This window comes from Sphaerodactylus townsendi, linkage group LG06 (assembly GCF_021028975.2).
Source record: "Sphaerodactylus townsendi isolate TG3544 linkage group LG06, MPM_Stown_v2.3, whole genome shotgun sequence".
Classification (NCBI taxonomy): domain Eukaryota; kingdom Metazoa; phylum Chordata; class Lepidosauria; order Squamata; family Sphaerodactylidae; genus Sphaerodactylus; species Sphaerodactylus townsendi.
In genome coordinates, this window is record NC_059430.1 from 38,651,023 (window position 1) to 38,672,954 (window position 21,932).

The 21,932-nt window shown below is 47.5% G+C and overlaps 1 protein-coding gene across 1 annotated transcript in view; it reads right to left on the reverse strand.

Annotated features, from left to right (window-relative positions):
• BAIAP2L2 (BAR/IMD domain containing adaptor protein 2 like 2) overlaps window positions 1-21,932 on the reverse strand; it is a 33,180-nt gene that overhangs the window by 4,249 nt on the left and 6,999 nt on the right. Inside the window, exons 4-12 of the mRNA XM_048500893.1 lie at window positions 20,983-21,044; window positions 19,413-19,484; window positions 17,436-17,552; window positions 16,856-17,002; window positions 14,912-15,052; window positions 12,236-12,374; window positions 11,682-11,922; window positions 9,391-9,462; window positions 7,794-7,980 (exon numbers count right to left, since the gene is read on the reverse strand). Of these exons, the coding sequence (XP_048356850.1) occupies window positions 7,794-7,980; window positions 9,391-9,462; window positions 11,682-11,922; window positions 12,236-12,374; window positions 14,912-15,052; window positions 16,856-17,002; window positions 17,436-17,552; window positions 19,413-19,484; window positions 20,983-21,044 (1,178 nt within the window). The remainder of the gene's footprint in view (window positions 1-7,793; window positions 7,981-9,390; window positions 9,463-11,681; window positions 11,923-12,235; window positions 12,375-14,911; window positions 15,053-16,855; window positions 17,003-17,435; window positions 17,553-19,412; window positions 19,485-20,982; window positions 21,045-21,932) is intronic.

A 21,932-nucleotide genomic window follows, 5' to 3' on the forward strand; every position in this document is an offset into this window, starting at 1 on the left:
CTTCTTGCAGTTCCGCGCTTTCATGTGATCAACTGGGAATTATCCAGAAAGATTAAACAGCACATATTATGTACATTCTCACAACCTTGGTGATGTAGCAACAACAAGTAATCAATAAGCGACGCGATTGTCTAGGGTAAACGGCCGAAGTTCCACACTGCTGCTTTCGGTGCGGGGGCATCAGAAGCGGTGGAGGTAGAGTTGATGGACTTAGCAAGGGCACAGGCCAACCGGTAATAGTCTTAGCATTGTAGGCGAGTCGGGGACTCCCACTAGGGAGAATTGCGAGGAGGCGAACTCGCTTGAGGAGAGAGCGACGCGTCGCTCCCGACAGGAGGTCGAAAAGGCAAGCGGAAGGCGGCGTCGGCGGCGATCGGGCTCAGGGTGGAGTACAGGGTAGGACAATGGTGAGGCGACTGAGGCAGCAAGAGTTCCGGCAGGGAAGTCGGGCGGGAATGTAGTTAAGCGTCTCCCGCAGGTCAGGAGAACCAGCCCCGCAAGGGGGGCAAGGATGTTTCGAACAAGGGGAATGTCCTCCATGTGTGTGCAGTTCCAACTGGCGAGCAAGCGAATGGGCCCAGTGGTTCCCGTTTAATAGCGGTGATCGCGAGGCGCCAGGTGTTAGAGTGCGTGGTTAGCGACAGTCTTGGTGACAAAGGAAGGCGCCAGCGAGGAGTTTGGGCAGCGGGTCCCAGTGAGCTCATAAATTATCCTGATGGATGAGGCATTCGCGAAGGGGCTCAGCCCAGACTCATTAGGAAGTCTCCGGTGCTTTGCAGGCGGGGGAGCAGGCAGGAGCTTAGCAGGCTCCGACTCTAGGTACTGGCCAGGCAGAAAAGATGAGGCGTTGGCAGCGGCAGCAAACTGCTCCCAGATGTTGGTCTGGTGAAAGCTGGAATCGGGGGGTGGCCGATGCAGCCATCGGCGGGAGGCAGCAGAACAGGCAAAAAAAGGATGGTGGTCGCTGAGTTGGCCGGTGATGATGCATAAAGAAGGCGGCTACGGTTCGCTCCGGGTGTCGGGGTGGTCTTGCTGGCGCAGCAGCGCTAGAGCCTGGCTGGTAATTAAGCCTTGGCGTCTCCCCAGGTCATTCGGGTCTTTGGGCATTAGCGGCGGCATTCTGTTGAATGCGCTGGCGGGATCCTCTAGAGAATGCGTTCCATCTCCCGGGATGGGGTTAGTTCCTCTGGCGCCATTCCATGGGTTGACCTGTCATGGCGAATCCCGGAGTCGGGAACCACCTGTATAGGAAGAGGACTGAAACACACACCTTTCCCAGGTTACGAGGCGAGGTCCCGCCAGGCTCAGTTCGTGGATGGTGAGGAGATGCGAGTCGAGTTAGTGTTTAGATTTAATAGGAGAGGAAGAACATTTGCAGCCTGTGAAGGTTGCTTTTAATGCAACCACTCTGGGGGCGCCCTACACTCTCTTTCTTTAGTTGTTTTGACAGGAGGGCAGGAGGTGGCGACCCTGGTGGGGAATTGGCTTCAGGCGTCATCAGAAGTGCGTCAGAAGCGAGGTCGAGCCTCGAGGACGGTCCTGGGGGGATTGTGGGTATGCGTAGCAATCAGCAACACAAAGGGGCTTTGGGGCACCTTTTGGGGGATGGGTGCGCATCGAGGAATGAAGCAATCCGGCAATTAGAGGCAAATTCCTGCGCACACACAAAGGAAAAGGGAAGGGGTTTCTTTGCAAAGGGAGTTGCACTTACACGTGACCTTGGTGGCTAATGCAGGAAACTGGATGGTGCTAAGGGTACGTGATGAATTATCTCGAGTTGCCGCCCGAGGGCGGCGCTCGCTAAGGCATTACGGCGGCGTGGCAAACACCACCCGCAAATCGCCAAGGAAGGATCTGTGTTTGCAGCAACGCTTGTAGGTATTAGGGGCATAATGGCGGCAGCCTTTTTTAAACTGGGGCCTGTCCTGACAGTGCTACGGTATCAGAGGCGGGCCCAGATTTTAATCCAGGGAGGGCCAGTCGTAGTGGCCCTCCACGCCCATACTGGTCGAAAAAACAGAAGAAGAGGAAAGAGGGAGGAGAGGAAGCAGTTTTCCTGCGAATTAGAAAATAATTTTACCGGAGGGCAAGATTAAATCGCGATCCTGCTGACTTTACCGTCCCCAGACCGGTCGTTTTGACCTGACTCATAGAGGTCCCTTCCCCAGAAGATTGACATGGATGTCCAAAATAATAAGTGGACTGTGAGCTGCATTTCGGCGAGTCCTGGGCTGTTGACCGTGTGGCTGACGGATGCTCCGATCTCGCGGTTTGTCTCCCACCCAGATAGCGGGCAAGCCTCGATTAGGCCACTGAATTAGAACCGCTGGGCGCTCTGCTCTGATGGCCGGTAACATCAGCCCGGTGTCCGCAGGCCATGAACTACATCCTTCTATGGCTGACTCCAGATATGGGCGGGGCTCGATAAGCGTCTCCACGCTCGTGACGGTGGTGTAAGGCGCTGCGCCATGTGTTAATGCTGGGGCTCGTAGCTATTGGGTGGAAGCAGCGAGGACGAAGCATGGAACAGAAAGAATCAACTGGCGCAGCTGGCTCCAGCGAGGGCAGCTCCTGTGGGATGTTTGTCCAGACCTGGAGGTGGATGGGTCGCCCAGTGCGTGGAGTCGATCCTCCGGGGCGATGAACAGTCCTGTTCAGCGAAGCCTTTAACGCTTACCAGCCCAATTGTCCCGGTAGGGATAGACCGTCATACTGGGTTGGGGCGACAAGAACACCGTGGGGAGCAAAAGGAGATGGGCTGCAGGTGCATGCGGTGGCGAGATGCCACGAGAGGGAGTGGTTTGGCAGGGCCTTGGCGTTTGAGTCTGCTCTAGTACTCTCCTCCTTGGTCTGGAGCTGGGGAGAGCGCCGGGCGGGAGTTTCGGCGGGCAGTGCGTTTCTCCAGTGGAAGCCTTTCGCAACAGCGTGGGCACCCTGGTTTTGGTGGCCTTCTCCCTCTTGGGGAGGACCCTCCTCCATCGGGGTTGTAGGCCCCCGGCGGTCTGCCCTACACTCCCTTGAGGAAGTGTCGGGGTCTGCTGCCCAGTTAAAAGCAGTCATCCTGGGGCTGCCTCCCGCCCGGAGGAAGTGCTGTGGCGAGGAGGCCAGCGAATAGTGAGGAGGATCCGATGTCCTGGCAAGCGCCAAGCATAATGGCCAGTTCAGGATTTTGCCCAGGCCGTGATTGCCCTCGCGACACTCGTGGGCGTTCTCGCGCCTGGCGCGCCAGGGGAGCTCGTTTTGGGCCTCCTCGCTATCTACCTGCCTCTTGGCTTCTGGAACCTGTTCACAAAATGCGGCATAGGGCTCTTGGGGTTTTATGATGGAGGAGAAAACTCTGGGTTGGCTGGCCGGCGTTAGGGGACCTTAACAAATGCCTTATAGAGGCGCACTCAGAAGCGCACCGTGGGGTGGCCTCAGGTGGCGGCTGACAATCATGATCGTTAGGGTTGGTAACATCAGCGAAGCCATAAAGCTGTCGGCGGTGTAGAAGCGCCGCCAGAATAACTCTGTTGAAGCACTGCTGGCGGAACTCACTTTCCCAGACCACAAATTGTGTAGGGCTCAGGAACATCACGGGTGGTCTTCCAGTCATCTGGAACCATTAGGTGGTTCTCTGCGCATAGCCTTCCAGCATGCCTCTCACGTAGGGGCTAGTGACTTCCTACGCCCTTCCGCATTGCTTTGGCGGAGCTACGGTAAGAGATGTTATAGTTTAGGGGCGAATTGCTTCGACAACCGGCCCGGATGGCATCACCCCTCCCCTCGAAGCATCTGTGAAGTGGACGGGGCACAATGCAAGAATCTAGGCATCGTTCTCTCAGAGTCAAGAGTTTCTTTTCTTCCTGCAGCGGAGTCAGTGGCTAATACGTTTCTCAGTAGAGTCTTGAAACCAGCCATTGCGATGCGGGCGCTTCGGCGGAGGTGCAGTGGCTTCGGAGAAAATGAGGCGAGCAGAGGGGGCTGAGCTGAGCGGGAGAGTTTGAAAATGAATTGAAGGAGCCGTAGGGGGGGGGCAGAAGGAGGACGAAGTCGCCCAATTTTGAGTGGATAGAAGCAGGATTCGAGGTTGAAATTGAAGGTGAAAGATGTCGAAGGAGGGCGACCTACAGCAAAGGGAGGCAGTAGGTCTGGCAGGCTGATGGCGACAAAACATTGTCTCTCCGATCGCCAGTAGCAGCGACGATCGCCAGCGAGGCTCTGTCGAAGAGTCGCCCGATGTTTTCTCCCAGTCCTTAAGATTCAATGTCCCCCCCCTCTGGGCTGCCATGGACACTCGAGCTTCAATCTCTCTCAACCAATTTGCGCCCAGCTCCCTTCTCTTCACGAGGGACCTGCTGCATTTAGATTAGCAGCTTTCCAGTTGCGTCAGCGTGCTTGTCATAAGCCCTGCTTTTGCAAGCTCCATACTCACGGTGTCTTCGTCGGACGAGAGAGAGAGTGTCCTAGGACGCTGCGTGTCTCTGAATCGCCCGATCCAGAGGACAGGCGAAAGCGGAACGTAGTCCCTTGAATGCGCCGCATCCAGCGGACTTCGGTATCGCTGACCCCTTCCCCAGGCGGCGGTGAGCAGGGTGGAGGTTCGAGGATTCGAGGTTCGGCACCAGCTTGTAGTCGACCCACGTGGTCAGCGTGAAGAGCGAGAGCGAAGGCAGGAGATAACATCACAATGGTCGGAGATAAGCCAGCAGCGGGAGACGGAGGTCCATTGTTCCTAAGCGAAGTCTCCTTCTGGTCTGCGGTTCCTGGCACCTTTTATTGTTACTCTATCGGTGCGTAGAAGGGAGGACTGGGGGGGAGTTCCGGCGAGAACGGCTTGAGGCCCAGGCTCGGGAGATCATCATATGACATCCTCCCATCACAAGCTACGTCGCGGGGAGAAGACATCTGGCGTCTGAGAGCCCTAATCACCACCTGGGGGCAAGACCATTTGTCCTAGCCCGGTGACTGAGCCAGACAGTTCATGACCCGTGGACTCATGGGGGGATGAGAATTAGAAGTCGCGATGCACGACCCGGCCAAGGCCAAGCAGGTCCGTTAGCGTCTAACGTTTACTACTCTGGCTGCTGGGTCAGCAGTGCACTACTACAAAGTTCTCTCATCTCACAGCATTTCTGGCCCTATGTGAACAGAATACTACACTACACTAGCACATAATTGTAACTCAGATAGGGCTTCAGAATGCCATATATGAACACCCAAACACTACAAATGCCCAACTTCAAACAGCAAACAAGTTCCAAATCATCTGTCAGGGAGGTTCAATCTCAGCTGCCCTCAGTACCAGTCTTTGCTGGACATCTGCAGGTAGCCACTTCAACCACTCCATAAACCTTCACCCATCATGACCAGAGATATCTTTGTTTCTTATAGCTCTCACCCAGGATGATGCAGGCATTGCTATTCAGCAGCCCTCTTCCACTAACTGCGTAGCCATCCTGGCCACTGTCCTGCAATTGCCTGCTCAAAATGCAGGAGAGAAATTGGCACACCTTGGCTAGCTTAGACCTTGCTCAGGGAGAGAACAGAATACAAGGATCCTCTGTCTGACTTCCCTGCTCCTTGCTTCTTTATTTAGCACCTTCCTCTAAAAATCAATCCTGGATAGCCATCATTGGTAGCCTTTGCTAGCTTTTCCTCTCAGCTCAGCTGTTGTTTTGTAACTGTCAGTAGCTTATCCCTCAGAAGAAACAGCCTCTAGACAGTTCTGCCTGCTGGATAGGAAGAATCACCTCTGTATGACATTCTGAAATATGAGCCCCTTCACTGGAACTGATATTTCTTTTGGTGGTGGTTAATTTTCCAAGATGTCTTACTAGCACAGTTCAAAACCTATATTGGGCACTGCTTGTTGGAAAATGCAGTAATGTTTTTCAAAATCCCCTCTTGCACAAGCTTGTGTGTCAGTGAAAAACCCAAACTTCCAAAGAGGGGAGAGATTTGAAGAACATATGAAGAGAACCCTGCTGGATTCGTCCAGTGGTCCATCCGGTCAGCATCCTGTCTCACAGAGTGGCCAATCAGTTACTATGGAGAGTCAACACACAAGGTTGAGTTCTTTCAAACAAGCTGCAAACATCTGGAGATTTCTGAACACACTTCAGTAACACCCACCACACCCAAGGCTGTGTTCACACGAACATAAATAAATTTAGGTGATGAGTTTGAAACCGTGGTTGTTCCAGAAAGCTGAGGGTGAGGGAAAGCTGTCGGTTTCTTTCACTTGTTCCTGAGAGTTTGGATTGAGGATCTGCCAGTCATAAAAACATATTAAGCTGCTTTATACTATGTCTCTGTGGGCCAACGGTAGCTCTCTGGGGTATCAGGCAAAGTTCCTTCCCGCCCCTTCCTCCTAAAATTCTCTAGCTGGAGATGACAGGAGTTGAACATGAGATCTTCATACACAAAAGATGTGCTCTGTGACTGAACTATGGCCTCATCTCTGGTAATCACAATGTCCTCCATTGCTTGTCAACAAAAAAATGATGGTAATCCCTCTATACAGAACTCACAAAATTTCTACAATATGATGCGAAGGGTTCTTTTTAAAGAACATGCTGCCCTTCTGTACCATGCACGCACATTTTGAAAACAGCAGCACAAAACACTGCAGTCACGAGAGGGCTACATTCAGTGATATTATGTGAGGATACCTTAGGGGTTTTTTTTATTTTGCTTGCAGCTGCACAAAAAGGCATATCCAGGAAAGGCTCAACTCCTGAAGAGCTACCAGAATTATTACACCTCTTTCCTTCCTCACTTCAGCTCCTCTCCCAGTATCAACAATACAGGAATTGGAGTGTTAAGAATGTGATGTGCATTTCTTTCACTGAGGTAGCTGTTTGTGTGAACATGGCCTAACTCTCAATCCACAGCAAGCAGCAAAACTGTTTCCTAGAGGCTGGGGAGCCCCAGGTTTCCTCGCCGCGCAGCACTAGCATTCTGCTTCCAGAGCTTTTAGTCAGCACTTCTGGAAGAGGCACCCCAAAAAGCTCAAGCAGGAGGTATGAAAAAGTTGCTGCTGCCCAGGCCCCACCCCAATCCCTTTTCAACACTCAAATTCCTACTATTAGCAGAAAGAGCTGCTGCCCCGGAGCCACCAGAAATCAGGCTGAGATGTCATGGAGCAGAGAAGTGAACTGAAGGGACCCTGGAGAGTGAAGAGAGAAATTATTGAGGCTCTCCCACCAGGCCAGAAAAGCAGCATGCCTAGGCGGGAATGTGGAAGGAGATGAGACAGACAAAAAAAAAAGACTTGGTTGAAACTGGCTAAAATAAAGGGGAGAAAGAGCTCCATGTAGGCCAGTTCTAAAGCCCAAGAGCTACCACCACAAAAGAGAGAAAGAAGCAGAGATGCACAAAGAGGTCTTAGGCCTGTGTAGAGTCCAGGATAGAGGGTGACATTCTGTAAGAACAAGGAACAAAAGGAATCTCCTGGTGAAGTTTTAATGGTGCCAATGCGGCACAAGGTATATCCTAGGCCAGTGTTATTCCAGAGCCAAGGTCCCCCAACATGGTGCCCTTGGGTACCATGGAACCCTCTGACACCTTTCCTGGTGCTTGCCAAGTGTTTTCAGAAAGGGGGCAGAGTGAGATGGAGTTTTTTCCCATCAAGGCTTCTGATTGGTCACTGGAGATCTGAAAGGCTGTGTAGATTTTTGCATAAATTGCTTTGACAGCAGCTGCCACCACAGGATCTTTCTTCTTTCGAAAGAATGCCAGAAAGATATCTGAAGACCCCCAGTCTGTGCAATAACAGATCTTTCAGTCTGAGTTAAATTTTTTACTCTTACCTTGGAGTCTGAGGTGATCACTGCAGCATTAGCCACACTGCTTCTACGGCTGCTGGCTGCCACGGAAGCAGGAGAAGGGTTTGGCGACTGGGGTCTGGTAGGAGTGTGCCAGTAATCGCCCGTAGATGGGGCACTAGAGCGATCCATGAGCTCATCCACACTATTACTGCTCCGCAGAGGAAAAGATCTAAGCAAAAGGAAAAGATGATAAAGGGGCATGAATGGGGAGAGGAGTACTGGAAATGATTCTTTGAGAGCTGGTGCAGGTACTTGGCTAGGAGTATGAGTCACAAATGTCTGGTTCAGAGCTCACTTCAGCACCAGACCTCAAGCTAGACCTCATACGAATGACCAATGGGTCTTTTCCAACTGAAGAAGCTGATTCAGCAGGAAGAGATCAGGCATGAAGAAAGGATGCTCACTAAAATTGCCAGCCTGCAGGGGGTGGTGGTGGTATAGAATGAATGAAAGGAACGCATGAATGAGATTTCCCACTATCATGACTGACCTCCAGGTGACAGAGGTCAGAGAAAATGGCTGCTTTGGAAGTCTCTATGGTTTTACATCCTATTGCTTTGGAAGTCTCTATGGTTTTACATCCTATTGAAGTCCCTCCCCTCTCCAAGCCCCACCTTCCTCAGATTCGCCCTCCCAAATCTACAGGTATTTCCCAGTCTCAAGTTGGCAACCCTAATGCTCACTGTTTCTCTGATTGATTTTTCTATGTCTTAAACGTCCTGCAATGGATTTTCCCCTTGGAGGAACAGGTCCAAATGTGTGTGTGTGCATGCGTGCGTGTGCGCATGTGTGTATGTGCATGTGTGTACACACCACTGGGAGTAGATAATGAGAGGGGGGTAAAGTTAAGTATTCTCCTCTTTCTCTGCTCCCAATTGCCCCTCTTGGCGATTGGAGTTTTCGAGCAAAGAGACTTGGCATTTGTGTTTTTGCTCAAGCTCTAACAATTGCTTAATCATGCAACCTCTTCCCCACCCTCCTCAAAGGGTTCTAAATGTATTTTACCTCAAAAACAAATGTCTGGAGGTCAGGAGGGGGGATAGCAGAGGAGAGGGAAATTAGGAGAAAGAAAGCAACAGGCAGAGTTACACAAATCATCTCCTCCTAAAGCAGCTTTTCACTAAGAAAAGCAAGTACTGTTAACATGTATTGTGTTGTTCAACGTTAAAACTGACCAGAACCATTATTTCAAACTACATTTGATTGGGACTGGCCTTAATATCTAATAACACTTACTGAGGCCTGGTACATCTCTGCCCCACCTTCCCAGCATCATCTCCCCTCTGCCATGATACTCTACGTCTCCTAAACTGCTACACTCCACGCTTTCTTCCTTTCATCTGCCTTCCCTTCCTCTTCTATGTCAATGAAGCAAGAAGTATGGCTTCTGTAGCGGCAGCAACTGGTAGCTGAATGAAACTGCATGCTACTCACTGCAGAATTAATGGCTAAGATTGCCAGGAAAAGTGCCCTGTCTGCTCCAAAATATAGGCTGGCCCTACATTGGACAAGGATACATATCAGAACAAAGACCAGCACATGTGAACTTCAGAATGTATGCAGCTCAAGTTCCTGTTACCTGGGGGTGTTCTCTTCAGGTTCTCTCATCTCCTCCAATGGCTTCACAAAAGCTTCAGGAAACCAACCACTCCTAAAACCAAAGACAGATGACAACATGTGTGTGAAGGGCCGTCAAGTCACAGTCAACTCATGGCAACCCCAGCAAGGGGCCTTCAAGGCAATTGATTAAACCGAAGTGGTTTGCCATTGCCTTCCTCTACAGAGTCTTCCTTGGGGATCTCCCTTCCAAGTACTGACCCTGATTAGCTTCCAATATCTGATAAGATTGGGCCATACCGTGCCACCTTCCCTCTCATACAGCTGCTCATTATGGATTCCATCTGCCAAGCTTGTTTAAAAAAAAAAGCAATACCTTTTAACTGTGCCAAACAGCTCAGTGTGTTGCACATGATGCCTACCCCATTCTTTTCTTCACAACAACTTTCTGAGGTCACCTATGCTGAGTGTGATTGGTCCATGGGCACCTGGGAGCTCCATGGCTAAAGGAAGAATTTGAAACCAATTTGAAGAATTTCAAACCAATTTGAAAATCCAATTTTTTTTACAACTACCCTATACTAATTTTCAAGGAGAAAATTCTCCTCAAATTCCCCATTCGATACAGAAGAAAAAGTTCCTATACCTTTTAGCTTGGCATTCTTACTCCATGATTCTTAAACCCTGCTTTAAATGTTATAAGCTTTATACTTCAATCAAGCAAAAGTCACCTAGATGTCTTGAGTCTCAGTGAGAATGACAGACTAGAAATAGCATAATAAATTAATGCATGAGAGAGAACGGTCTGGATTGATTTCCCTACAGTTTCCCAGTTCTAGTATCCTGGAAGTGGTTATTTCCACCACCTTTCCCAACCTGGGCCACCAGGGCTTCTGCATTAAAAAAAATTGGCATTAGACTATTGTTATATCGATATGCCATTATCACAGTAAGTGTAGCAGGTTCTCTGAATCCCCAGCTTTTGCTTTAAAAAAAGTAAGTCTCTCACCCCTTCCCTTGTGAAGATATGCCCTTTCCCTAATATCTCTGCACTTAAAAAAAATAAAATAAAGGTGAGAATTCAGAGAATCTGCCATACCTATTGTTAAAACAGTACATCACTATAATAATATTCTAGTGCTGATTTTAAAATATTAAAAAGCCACCTGGTCACAGGCAGCAAAAATTACTGTTGTGAGGACAAGGTCAGGGACCATGGCTGCCATGTGAGCTGACAAATCCAAATTTCCTCACATATATTGCATTCATTTCAGCTTTATTGCAATTATCTTTCCCAAAACTTTGGATCAAAGCAGGTTTAGATCAGAGAAAAGCTGGGGAAACACCCAAGAGAATAAGAAGAGTTTGGATTGATATCCCCCCCTTTCTCTCCTGTAGGAGACTCAAAGGGGCTTACAATCTCCTTGCCCTTCCCCCCTCACAACAAACACCCTGTGAGGTAGGTGGGGTTGAGAGAGCTCCGAGAAGCTGTGACTAGCCCAAGGTCACCCAGCTGGCATGTGTGGGAGTGTACAGGCTAATCTGAATTCCCCAGATAAGCCTCCACAGCTCAGGTGGCAGAGTGGAGAATCAAACCCGGTTCCTCCAGATTAGATACACAAGCTCTTAACCTCCTATGCCACTGCTGCTCCATGAATATGCCATTACGCTGTGGGGAAGAAGCTTCATGAGCTTCATGAATATGCCATTACGCTGTGGGGAAGAAAGGGGGAAAATCTTCCCAAAAGCATTGAATTCGGGACAGATAACCTGTGCAAAAATGGCCATTGGCACTAAATGATGTCAGAGAGATGTTGTGGGTTTTCCAGGTTGTATGGTCGTGTTCCAATAGTATTTTCTCCTGATGTTTCACCTGCATTAGTGGCTGACATCTTCAGAGGATGTCAGAGGGATTTAGCACATAAGTCTGGGATACTAGAGTTATCTAGATTCACTTACATCAATCTGACTTGGTAATATGAAGATAAGAACCCCTGTCTCTTGTAGGCTGTATAAGTACTCTTTGTGTTTCATATTTCACAGAGAAACCTCACCATAAGGTGAAAAACATCTATGATTCTTTTTGTATTTAGTTTTCCAGTCAATACAGTTTAACAATGAAAACCATGTTTGACTCTCCTTTTCACCATATGGAACCTCTGTATACTAAGGGCCCAATTTGAACCTATCAGTTGTCCCCTGTGAAGGAAGAATGTGCTTCGTCAGCATTACCAATGAAGGCTGATCTGAGGCATTTAGCCAAGAATTTTCTCAGTCTACCCCAATTTCATGGACATGAATCTGAACACTTACGTGGTTGTGCCTTCCAGTCGGCCATAAAGCCAGCCATTCTGTGCTTCTGGTATCAACACGATAACTATGTCTCCAAGACTGAACTGCAAAAGAGTCCGGTTGGAGCCAGCAGAGTGAGGTGCTATCGCTCGGACTTTCAGCATATTATTGCTGTTCTCCTCTTTGCTCCCTCCTTCTTTCCCTCCTCCTGCCTGCTCACCAAAGGAGCCAGAACAAGAACGTTGGCTGGTGGAGAGAGAACCTGCAAGAGACGAAACAATTGAGCGAAGTCATTGTGCTGCTGGATGCCTCGGTGACTCGAGAAATGGGACAGTTCCACACAGATTTACACACATGTATTTCAAATGCCACTGGTAAAAGACACTGGACTTACCCTAATATTCTCTATGATAAATTACTATATTTAGGTCATGTGTGTATCCAGTTTCACTGCCTTCGCTGAATGTTAAAGCCTCACTGATATATATGTGGCATTTGGGGAAAGCGTTGTTGGCGGAGATTCCCCCATTAGACGGAACACCCTGAAAGACCTGTTAGTTCCTCTCTCTCCCTACCAGCAGAAGAAGTTCTTGGCAGGGATCTCCTCCTTGGTTCTGACTCGGGGGAAGACAAAATTTCCACAGTCTCCTGGGGCACGGGGCTGGAGCTTCGTCCTGTCATCGGTGTACTAAAATCACCCACAGGTCTCTGAGGCTGAAACAATACAGAGAAGGGAAACGGACTTCATTGGAAATGCATTCATTTTTTAATTAAAATGTTCCTCGTAACAGGGACTCAAAGAGGCATATGACAAAAACCCATACCACACATACCTCACCGTAAAACCATAATATATGTAAAACCAAAGATAAAACCAGACCCCAGCTTAGAACAGCTCATGACTACTATCCGACATCCATCCTAACAGTCTCAAGAAAGCTAATCCACTATACAGTAAGTGCCTCACAATTATAAAAAAAATCAGAGCAAATTCTATAGTAGGAGAATTACACATGCTTCCTAAAGACATACTGACATGACATCCTTTCTTCAAGAATGTAGGCTGGACTAACTGAATGTGACACTAGAAGATCTATGAGCAGCTCTTTCCCACATCAAAAAAATTAGAAATAGTAGGCTCTTCCTACTCTTTAGTAGTCTTCAGCCTTTCCCTGCACCATTTTTGCAACCCACAAACAGCTGTGGGAGAGCATTATTTGCCCCATGAAAGGGCTGCATGTGCAGTATTCATTGCCCTTTGCCCCTGATACAAACTGGGCCCTGGCACGCTTGGGAACCTAATTCCTTATAGGTGCTATCTAAGCATAAGAGGATCAGAGTTGATTCAGGGATCTTTAACTTGACGTGGTAAAACCATGCCATCTAGTATTGGTCTTAGCAGATACCACAATATTTATTTATTTATTTGTTTGTTTGTTTGTTTGTTAGATTTTTATACCGCCCCATCCCCGAGGGGCTCCAGGGATGGGGCTCCAATAGACCACAATGGATTTAAATTATGGATAGAAAGGTACCTTGGATGTTAGGAAACATTTTTTTACAGTGAGAGTAGTTCAACAGTGGAATTGGTTGCCTAGGGGCTGCAAGTAGCAGGCTTCAAGTAGCAGTTGGACAAACACTTGTCTGGGTTGTTCGCTCTAAAACTGATCATGCATTGAGCAGGGGGGTTGGACTAGATGCCCTTTATGGCCCCTTCCAACTCTGTGATTCTATCACAAGTGGCGGGAAGCTTCTTATTCCATGATATAATGGCCAAGTTTTTTAAAAGCATTTTCCTCAGAGGAAAAGAATTACTGCTTTCTACGGTAAGTTTAGAGAACTCTGAGCTGTCAGCAAGCGGTTTGCCCTGAGGCTTACCAGAGAAAATAGTAAATCCTTCACCCTGTTGAATGTTTCATGCTTGAATCACATTTTGGCAATCTGGTGCATTGCTACATAGAACCTTTGCAGATGTCTCATGTTTCCATTACTTTTCTTTACTTCGCAAGTTGGTGCAGCCCACTCTGTTCATTTCCACAGACTTTCAGTTCTACCTTTAACTGCCCAGAAACCTGCTTTTCATTTCAAAACATTAGAGTCTCAGGAAGCTGAACACTGGATTCAGTCCCAATTCCTGCACTTGCCTGGCGTGACTACAAAATGGCAAACACACTGTTCAAAACATAAGCAGCCAAGGAATGTAGAGGTCATGTTTCTGGACAAGCAGCAGCCGCTCAGTCTCTGATACCTACAAACCTCTTGGGGTTTCTCAGACCAGTCCATCCCAATAATAAATCTTTTATGAGAACAGATAAAAACATCATACAGAAAAGAGACGTCCCGGTGATGCCTTGACCATGTCAAAATGGTTCCCTCCAATTGTCAGCATTCCTCTCACATGAGTCCGCCCCTTTATTGAAGTCATAACTGAAGGTTCTCCTGTCTTCATATGTCAGACTGGTGACTGATGGGGAACATGGCTTTTTTAGATGGCACCAGGGTGGGGAATAATCTACTTAGAAACATTCTCTTGGCTCCATTTCAGAGTTCCTTTTGGTACCAAGCTTATTTGAAAATGCTTTCCACTGAGATAGCTTAAATTTCAGTTATCCTGCTTCTGTTTTATTCATTAAATATATAAATGTTACATTTTCCAAGAATTGTGTTTTAGATATAGTTATGTCAGCTGCCTTACAGACTGCAAGGAAGGTCTTAGCCAGTGGGCAACAGGAGAAGCTCCCAGATCCCATGCTGGGGAGGGGGACCATCACAATCCCAACCCCCAACATAATGGAGGTGGGGGAAAGAACAAGCTCTCTACTTTCATCTGTTCTGTTCCGGGCTCACATTACTCACTCACAGCGACAGCCACTCACACTGGGCCCATCCAGGGTTCAGGAAGCTGGCTCAGTAGCAGCCATTTGTGTCAGCTCTGTCAGGGTCTTGGGTGGCCAGTTTCCAGCGACAATTCTTACCCTCCTCACATGGAACAAAGGTTGCCCCTTGCTTGGCTTCAGTGAGCAGTAATTCTTGGGCCACATCCTGGACTTTTGGTTCAAGGCCCCAGAATCACTAAGACCACCCCTGACAGCCTGAACTGAGGAAACCCAAGCTAATACTATGTTAAATAAACAAAATGCTATCACGAAAGAACTGATGTTGTTTCCCTCCTTTCCTGGACACCTCTACGTCACAGTTTTGTCAGGAATCATTTCTCACGCAGGGCTATGGGCTACTTTCATGTTCCTTACCATCTCAAGGTGGGTAGGGGTCAGGCGGCCTGATGGGTGACCTTGGCTGAGGGGAGTGCTAAGCATGGTCGAGATAGGATTGCGGCTGGCCTCCAACTGCTCCTTCCACAGCGGCGACTTGTTCTGGACGATGCCCCGTGACTTAGCAGGAGTAAAGAAAACAGTAATGGAGTCAGCAAACTGAGGAAACATAAAGTAATGACCAACCCTCTTTTAAGGGGTGGGTGGGGCGGAATTGGGTCAGGCCTCACATATTAACAAACATGTCTATGCTTCAGTGTTTGAGAGGAATAAATCTTTTTCCTTGCAAGGCAGTAACAATGGTCATTGCAACATAATCCCAAGATCAGAGCCCTGGGACACATGCAGCATAGCCTCCAATAATGACCCAAGATGCTGGGGGCGGGTTACATTCAGAAAAGGGCAATGAAGGTCCCAGGTGATGTAGAGTTTTGTAAGCCCAAAACCAACACTATAAGTGGCACACCGAAGCAAAGCGACAGCAAGTAGAGATCTAACTTTTGTGTGCTGCCAAGTGTTTTTTTTTTCAGAATTCCAATAACTTGAGGTTCAACGCTCAGTAAAAATGGCACGATCCTGCTTACTTAAGGAATGCTGAATTTTGAAAGTGAATCCAATCTGGAAAAAGTGCTTCCCCACCCCCTGCCATTAGAAAAGGTCTCCCAATATCAGATATACTATCCTGTTCTGCCTCTTGAGTTGAAGAGAGATGTTCCTCTGATACTACATGTAAAAGCTTTAGAAAATACAATTAAAATGGCAAACTCCCCAAATTTTGCATTTGGAACAGAATTTGCAGCCTGGACATGCCAGTTTTTATTGGTTAAATATGCATAGCTTGGTTAAGTTGCTCATTTGAGTAGCAGACATTCTTATTTTATCATGCTAAAATGGAATTTCCTTTTTAGCTTTTTTGGCAAAAACCCATATATAGCCTTGAGCAACAAAGGCAGGAACTTCTCAAATTTTAGAAAGAGAGAGAGAGAGAGAGAGAGCAGTCTCTAAGACTGTTAAGAAGAAGGAATGACCACCATGTAGGTTTACCAGCCTCCATGTAGGGTCTGGATTTTTCACAGAATTACAGCAGATCTCTAGACAACAGAGATCAGTCTCCCTTGGAGGAGGCAGCCGCTTTGAAAGATGGACTCTATGGCTTCTCATCTCCACTGTGCTCCCTCCTCTGCCCAAACTATGCAAATCTCCAGGAACATTCCAAGCCAGAGCTGGCCACCCTAACACCACAGTGAAGGACTGAAAGCTGTGCTGAAGGCAGGCCTCATCTAGCCGCTGCAAACCCAATCCTCCTCCAGTTTCTGTACTTTAAGAAAAATACCTCCATTCATTTTCTTCTAAGTTCCCATGACAGATAGAAAGCTGCTCTTTCAAATCTGAGTGAGAGGGTGCTCAATTTTCCTCACACTGCTGTATTCTCCTTTAAGTATCATCTTCCATGAGTAATCAGGCTTGAGCCATAAGTCATGGCCAGGGGCGTACTGTCCAGGGAGACATATGGGGTCAAATGTCCCCAGGCTATGGCCATTTAGTCACTTGTGGGGCAAAAAATTGCTCCACACCCCTCCTTCCCCTCAGGTCCATACACTGACCAAGACCTGGTACAAAAGAAGTTGATGGGGGAGGGCAGCTGGCCATACCAGGGAGGGGAGGAGGTGCAGAAAACTCAGATTTTGCACTGGGTTACATTTTCCCTAGATATACCTCTGGTCATGGCAATGCACAAATTTCACCTATAGTCAGGAGCCATTGGCTTTCTTGCTTTTTTGGAAGACAACCAGCTATGGGCTTCCTCCTTTCCTCTATCAGAAGGTATCTCATAAGATTCTCTTTGATGTCAAATCAAATCTTCACTAAATCTGAATATCCCAGTAGTTGGATTTCTCCTCTCACACACATGCCTCTCCTCACCCTGGCATAGAACTGAAGGAAGGTATTGGATAGTAGGTGGTGCTTCTCTGCTAGAAAACGATAGCGACGTTTCTCCTCCAGCTCAGCGGCCTGTTGACTTTCACTGACAAAAGCTTGCATCTCTGTGTGCAAGAGCTTCATGTTCTCCTGAAGTCGGGTGTGGGAGAAAAAAAAGTGTGTCAGCTGGTATTTTGAACAGGAAAATTCGTCAGGCCATCCAACCTTTTTGAAGGAATGTCTGGATCGCAGCCACTCAATGGCTGTGTGGGAAAGTATTTCTCCAGTAATCCTTCCATTGGATATTTCCATTTTTCAGTTTGCAGTGAGATGTCTGGGGAAAAGTTACCTCATAGCAATCAGAGAGATCATCTGGCAAGGTAACAAAGTAATCAACAGGTCACTTTGCTGTGTTGTCAGTTGACACAAGTACTGAATGTGATGCCTAGACAGAATATGGCCTTCTGCCTCAGGCAGACATGCAGGCTGGAGTTCCACACAAACTAGTTCTCTCATGCCAGTGCCAGACATGCTGCCCATCTCCTTTCTCTCAATTTTCTTTAGTCGTCACATTATTCCCCACCTTCATCTCTCGGGCATTCTTGTCTCGCGTTCTCTCCATTCTCCACAGGTCTGACATACATTTGTCGAGGTTGGCAGCTCTCCTTCGGTATTCCTTCTCATATCGCTGGCGGCTGTCCTATATGCAGCCATTGCAAAGAGAGAAAAGCTTGAAATTCATGGCTGAGGAGAAAATAAAAGCCTACTTGCTGCACATTCATTTGCCAAAATTTAAAACAGCAACTAGAAGAAGAAGAAGAAAAGGAGTTTGGATTTATACCCCACCTTTCTCCCCTGTAAGGAGACTCAAGGTGGCTTACAAGCTCCTTTTCCTTCTTCTTCCCACAACAGACAACTTGTAAGGTAGGTGGGGCTGAGAGAACTGTAACTAGCCCAAGGTCACCCAGCAGGAATTTAGGAGTGCGGAAACTCATCTGGTTCACCGAATAAGCCTCTGCCACTCAGGTGGAGGAGTGGGGAATCAAACCCAGTTCTCCAGATTAGAATCCACCTGCTGTTAACCACTACACCACACTGGCTCTCTCACTGACCTGGCGGAACTACTAAACTCCATTAAGTAAAAGAAATTATTCGAACTGTTTACATTTGTCAGCTTTGTCGTGCTGCATCCTGGGTCCAAGAACACTCAAAAAAAATGTAAAGATGGTAAAAAAAATGTTGGTGGCACCAGAGACAAGTGTGTCGTGTGTCAAAAAAGATGTCACAGACACACTAGTCAACAGATGTCAATGACAGCTATGCAAGCACAAACATCACTTACAATCACAATAAACATAGCTGTTAGAAGGGATGGAGGGAGAGAGAAAAAAAGTCACTTTCCTAAATAAAACATGTAAGCCAATTCACCCTTATCTGGACAGAAGGACCTGGCCACAGCACTGAGTGCCCTGGTAACTTCCCATCATGATTACTGCAATGTGCTTTACATGGGGCTACCCTTGAAGACGGTCCGAAAACTTGGAGCTGGTGCAAAATGCCGCAGCTAAGCTGCTGATGGGTCAACCTGACCGGTTGCTGTACTGGCTCCCTATTTGCTATTGGGCCCAATTAAAGGTATTGACAATCATATTTAAAGCCCTAAATGGCTTGGGTCCCACCTTCCTAAAGAAGTCCCTATGCCCATATCAGCTGGCCCATGCACTGAGGTCAAGTGCGGAGGCCCTCCTGGTGATCCCTTCTGCTGCCGAGGTGCTGCAGGAGGGGGCACGTAGGAGGACTTTTTCTGTGGCAGGCCCCATCCTCCTTGCAGAAATTCACCAGGCACTTAATGGATTTCAGCACCTGATTAAAACTTTCCTCTTCACCCAGGCCTTCAATGTGTGACCCCCAGGGTCCCCCGTATGGATGCCAGCTGAAAGATGGGGGGTGCGAAGGTGGGGATTTTTAATGGATGTTTTTATTGACTGTTTTAGAGGATTTTTGGGGTGGTTTTTAATGTTTTATGTTTTAACGGGGCTTTTAACCCCATCATGTAAGCTGCCCTGGGACTTCGGTCGAGATATAAATAGAACAAATAAATAAATAATCAACTGCAGGTTGTATGACAGTATATGCTGCATTTCATCCCAGTTTCCATTGAATGAGTCAGGATAGAGGAGGTAAGAGTAGTTCAGAGCAGTGACTGATTCATCAATTGTAGGAACAGCTGTGCTACAAGCCGGGATGCCAACTATGGCTTGGGAAATTCCTGGAGACTCAGGAACAAAGCCTGGGGAGCAGAGGTGGTCCATCCTCCAAAGCAGTCATTTTCTCAAGGAAGCAGATCAATGTAGTCGGGACATCAGTTGTAATTAGAAGAGATCTCCAGGCCCCACCCACCTAGAAGATGGCAATCCTAACAGCAATCCTAGCCATAGGAAAATCCTAGCTATAGGCAATCTATGCAGGCAACGACATACCCAGGGCCAGAGAGGAGATGTGAGACTCAAAGTAAGTGTGGGACGGACAGAAACATGCTCAGAGTCGGCCTGGCACTCACATTGATGAACTGCATATCCAGTTTGGTGTTTTTTTCCATTTGTTGCAGCAAGTCTACATGAAAGCTCTGGGCCTGCTCAAAAGAAGGAAATAATTAGAAACCACTTCCCCTCGGGCTGACAACTGTTGACTGGGAAATTCCTGGACATCTAGGGGTGGGGAGAACAGTCTTTGGGAAAGGGAGGGACCTCAGCGGGGTTTAATGCCAGAGAATAAACCCCCCCAAAGTAGTCATTTCCCCAGGAGAAATTAGTGCTGTAGTCTGGACATTAGTTGGGATTAGGGCTGCCAACTTCCAAAGGTGGGTTTGGAGGTCTCCCAGAATTACAGCTGATCCTCAGACTACAGAGATTAGCTCCCTTGGAGAAAATGATTGCTTTGGAGGAATGGCTGCATGGCATTCTGCCCCACTGAAGTCTCCCCTCTTCTCAAATCCCACAGTCCCCCAGGATCCACCCCCAAATCTCCAAGAATTTTCCAACACAGAGCTGGCACGCGTAGGTGTAATTTCAGGAGATCTCCAGGTGCTTCCTGGAGGTTTGCAGCCTTAACTGCATCACTCACTCATTCACATGGCATAATAACTGGATATTGCAACAGAGCAATTGGATGAAGAGCTGTTCCCATCTGGGCCTATTTAAGGCCAGAGAACGGTGCCAGACAAGGCAATGACATTTGTGCCACTACGCCACTTCCAGGGAATACCCCGATGTAGCATAGTGTAGTGTAATTCTAGGAATTGCCAGAAACTCTGTGGTTTTTCCATAAAGTTTCTAGTGATTCCTATAGCCAGAGCCAGACTAACCACAATTGGTGACCTAGACAGCCACTCACCCTATTTGACTCACAGACACCAAGATGCAGTGAGAAGCCATTGTCTGTCTGGCTGAACTCCTACCAAGGCAGGAAGCTGCCTAATATGTTTTTCTGTCCCCCCCACCCCACACACACACATAAGATGGCAGGAAACCATCACCTCCTCGTCTTACTGTACAGCAGCTGGGCAGAAAGGAAAATAGGAAGAGCACCAAGGCTATAGTTCCCCAACCCCAAACAAAGGGAGGAAGAAAAAGAGCATTCATCCCACAGCCTAGGATTGCCATGTGACCATAGGTGGTGGGGGAAGGGATTTTTTAATCACCACTGGTGGTGTCACACCTCTCTAGGAATTCCCAGAAACTCTGATGCCTCTTCCCCACAATCTCCCTCTTGTTGTCAGGCTGGGCCTGGCAATCCTACCATAGCCATCTCCTGGGGCAAGGGTTAGGTACCACTTGCCACAGCACATCCAGACACCATGGTCGGACCGGGGGGGGGGGGCAGAGCTGGTTGCTGCCCCTCCACCTCAGGCACCGCAGGCAATTGCCCAGGGCTGCTTAATGATGAGCGTTCAGCAGAACAAGTATGGCCTAGCAGACAGAGAATTAGATGTGAGTCTGGAAAACCAAGTTAAGGACTACCTCTGCAACAGGTAGACTACTGGAAAGTCATTCTCCATTGCAATTCTTTCCGCTAAAAGAAGCCCTGTACAACTTCCTATAATTTCATATTCATGCCTCCACGATACTCACTACTACTTCCAGATTGCGGTTCAAGTGCATATGGGTGTCAGACATCTGTATCAAAATTTCACCTTCAAAGAAAGCAGGACAGTCATAATGAAAGGGTTTCCTTCTGCTTCTCATGAGCAATTATCTATGCAATGCCAACTCAAAAAGTGACCCACTAAGGTAAATATAATCCAGGATCTGTGCATGGCAACCCATCAGGGACAAAACAAACCTCCTGGTTTTGCTATCTGTTTGAAAAGGATGGAGCAGAAATGTCAGCAAACACCTGTCAGGCTACAATAAATATCACTTTGTGCAAGGACACATATTTATGGGATGACTAGAGTGTTGGGTTTGGATAATAAGGCAATAGGTTCAAATCTCTCCTCAGTCATGATTCTCATTAAGAGTCTGAGGAAAATCACTCTCCTACCAACACCCCCAGGGGGACTGTTAGGATGACAGAAGGGTGGATAAAGAATCTCAAAGCACTTTGTACTCTAAAGAGTCTCTCTAGAGATAGAAGCAATTAAACACAGATACAATAAAGGGCCTAATAATTAAAGGGCAATGAGAGATAACACAGGGTGAAAAGTCCAACTGATATCATTACATACTCATATTCTCTGTGTGGGATAGATTAAAGAGGAGATTTTTAGATTATCGGGTGTATAACCAAAGGTGAACTGTATGGGACTAGAAAGAGTTAAACATCTTCAAAACGATCCTACTTTTTCAAGGCATTTTTAAAGTTATTCTCCTCTGCGGCCTTCCCTTCCAAAGACAGTGCTCTTAATTTAGCTGTTGAGTAAAAAGCACATTTTGTATTAGCCACATGCTAATGCACCTAAGTCCCAAATTGCCCAGAAGGTATGTCTGATTTTATGAAACAACGGCTCTTATATTTTCTGTCTCACACTAATGCTATTCACACTGGTGTACAAATAGCATCAGACACTCAAAGGAGTTTT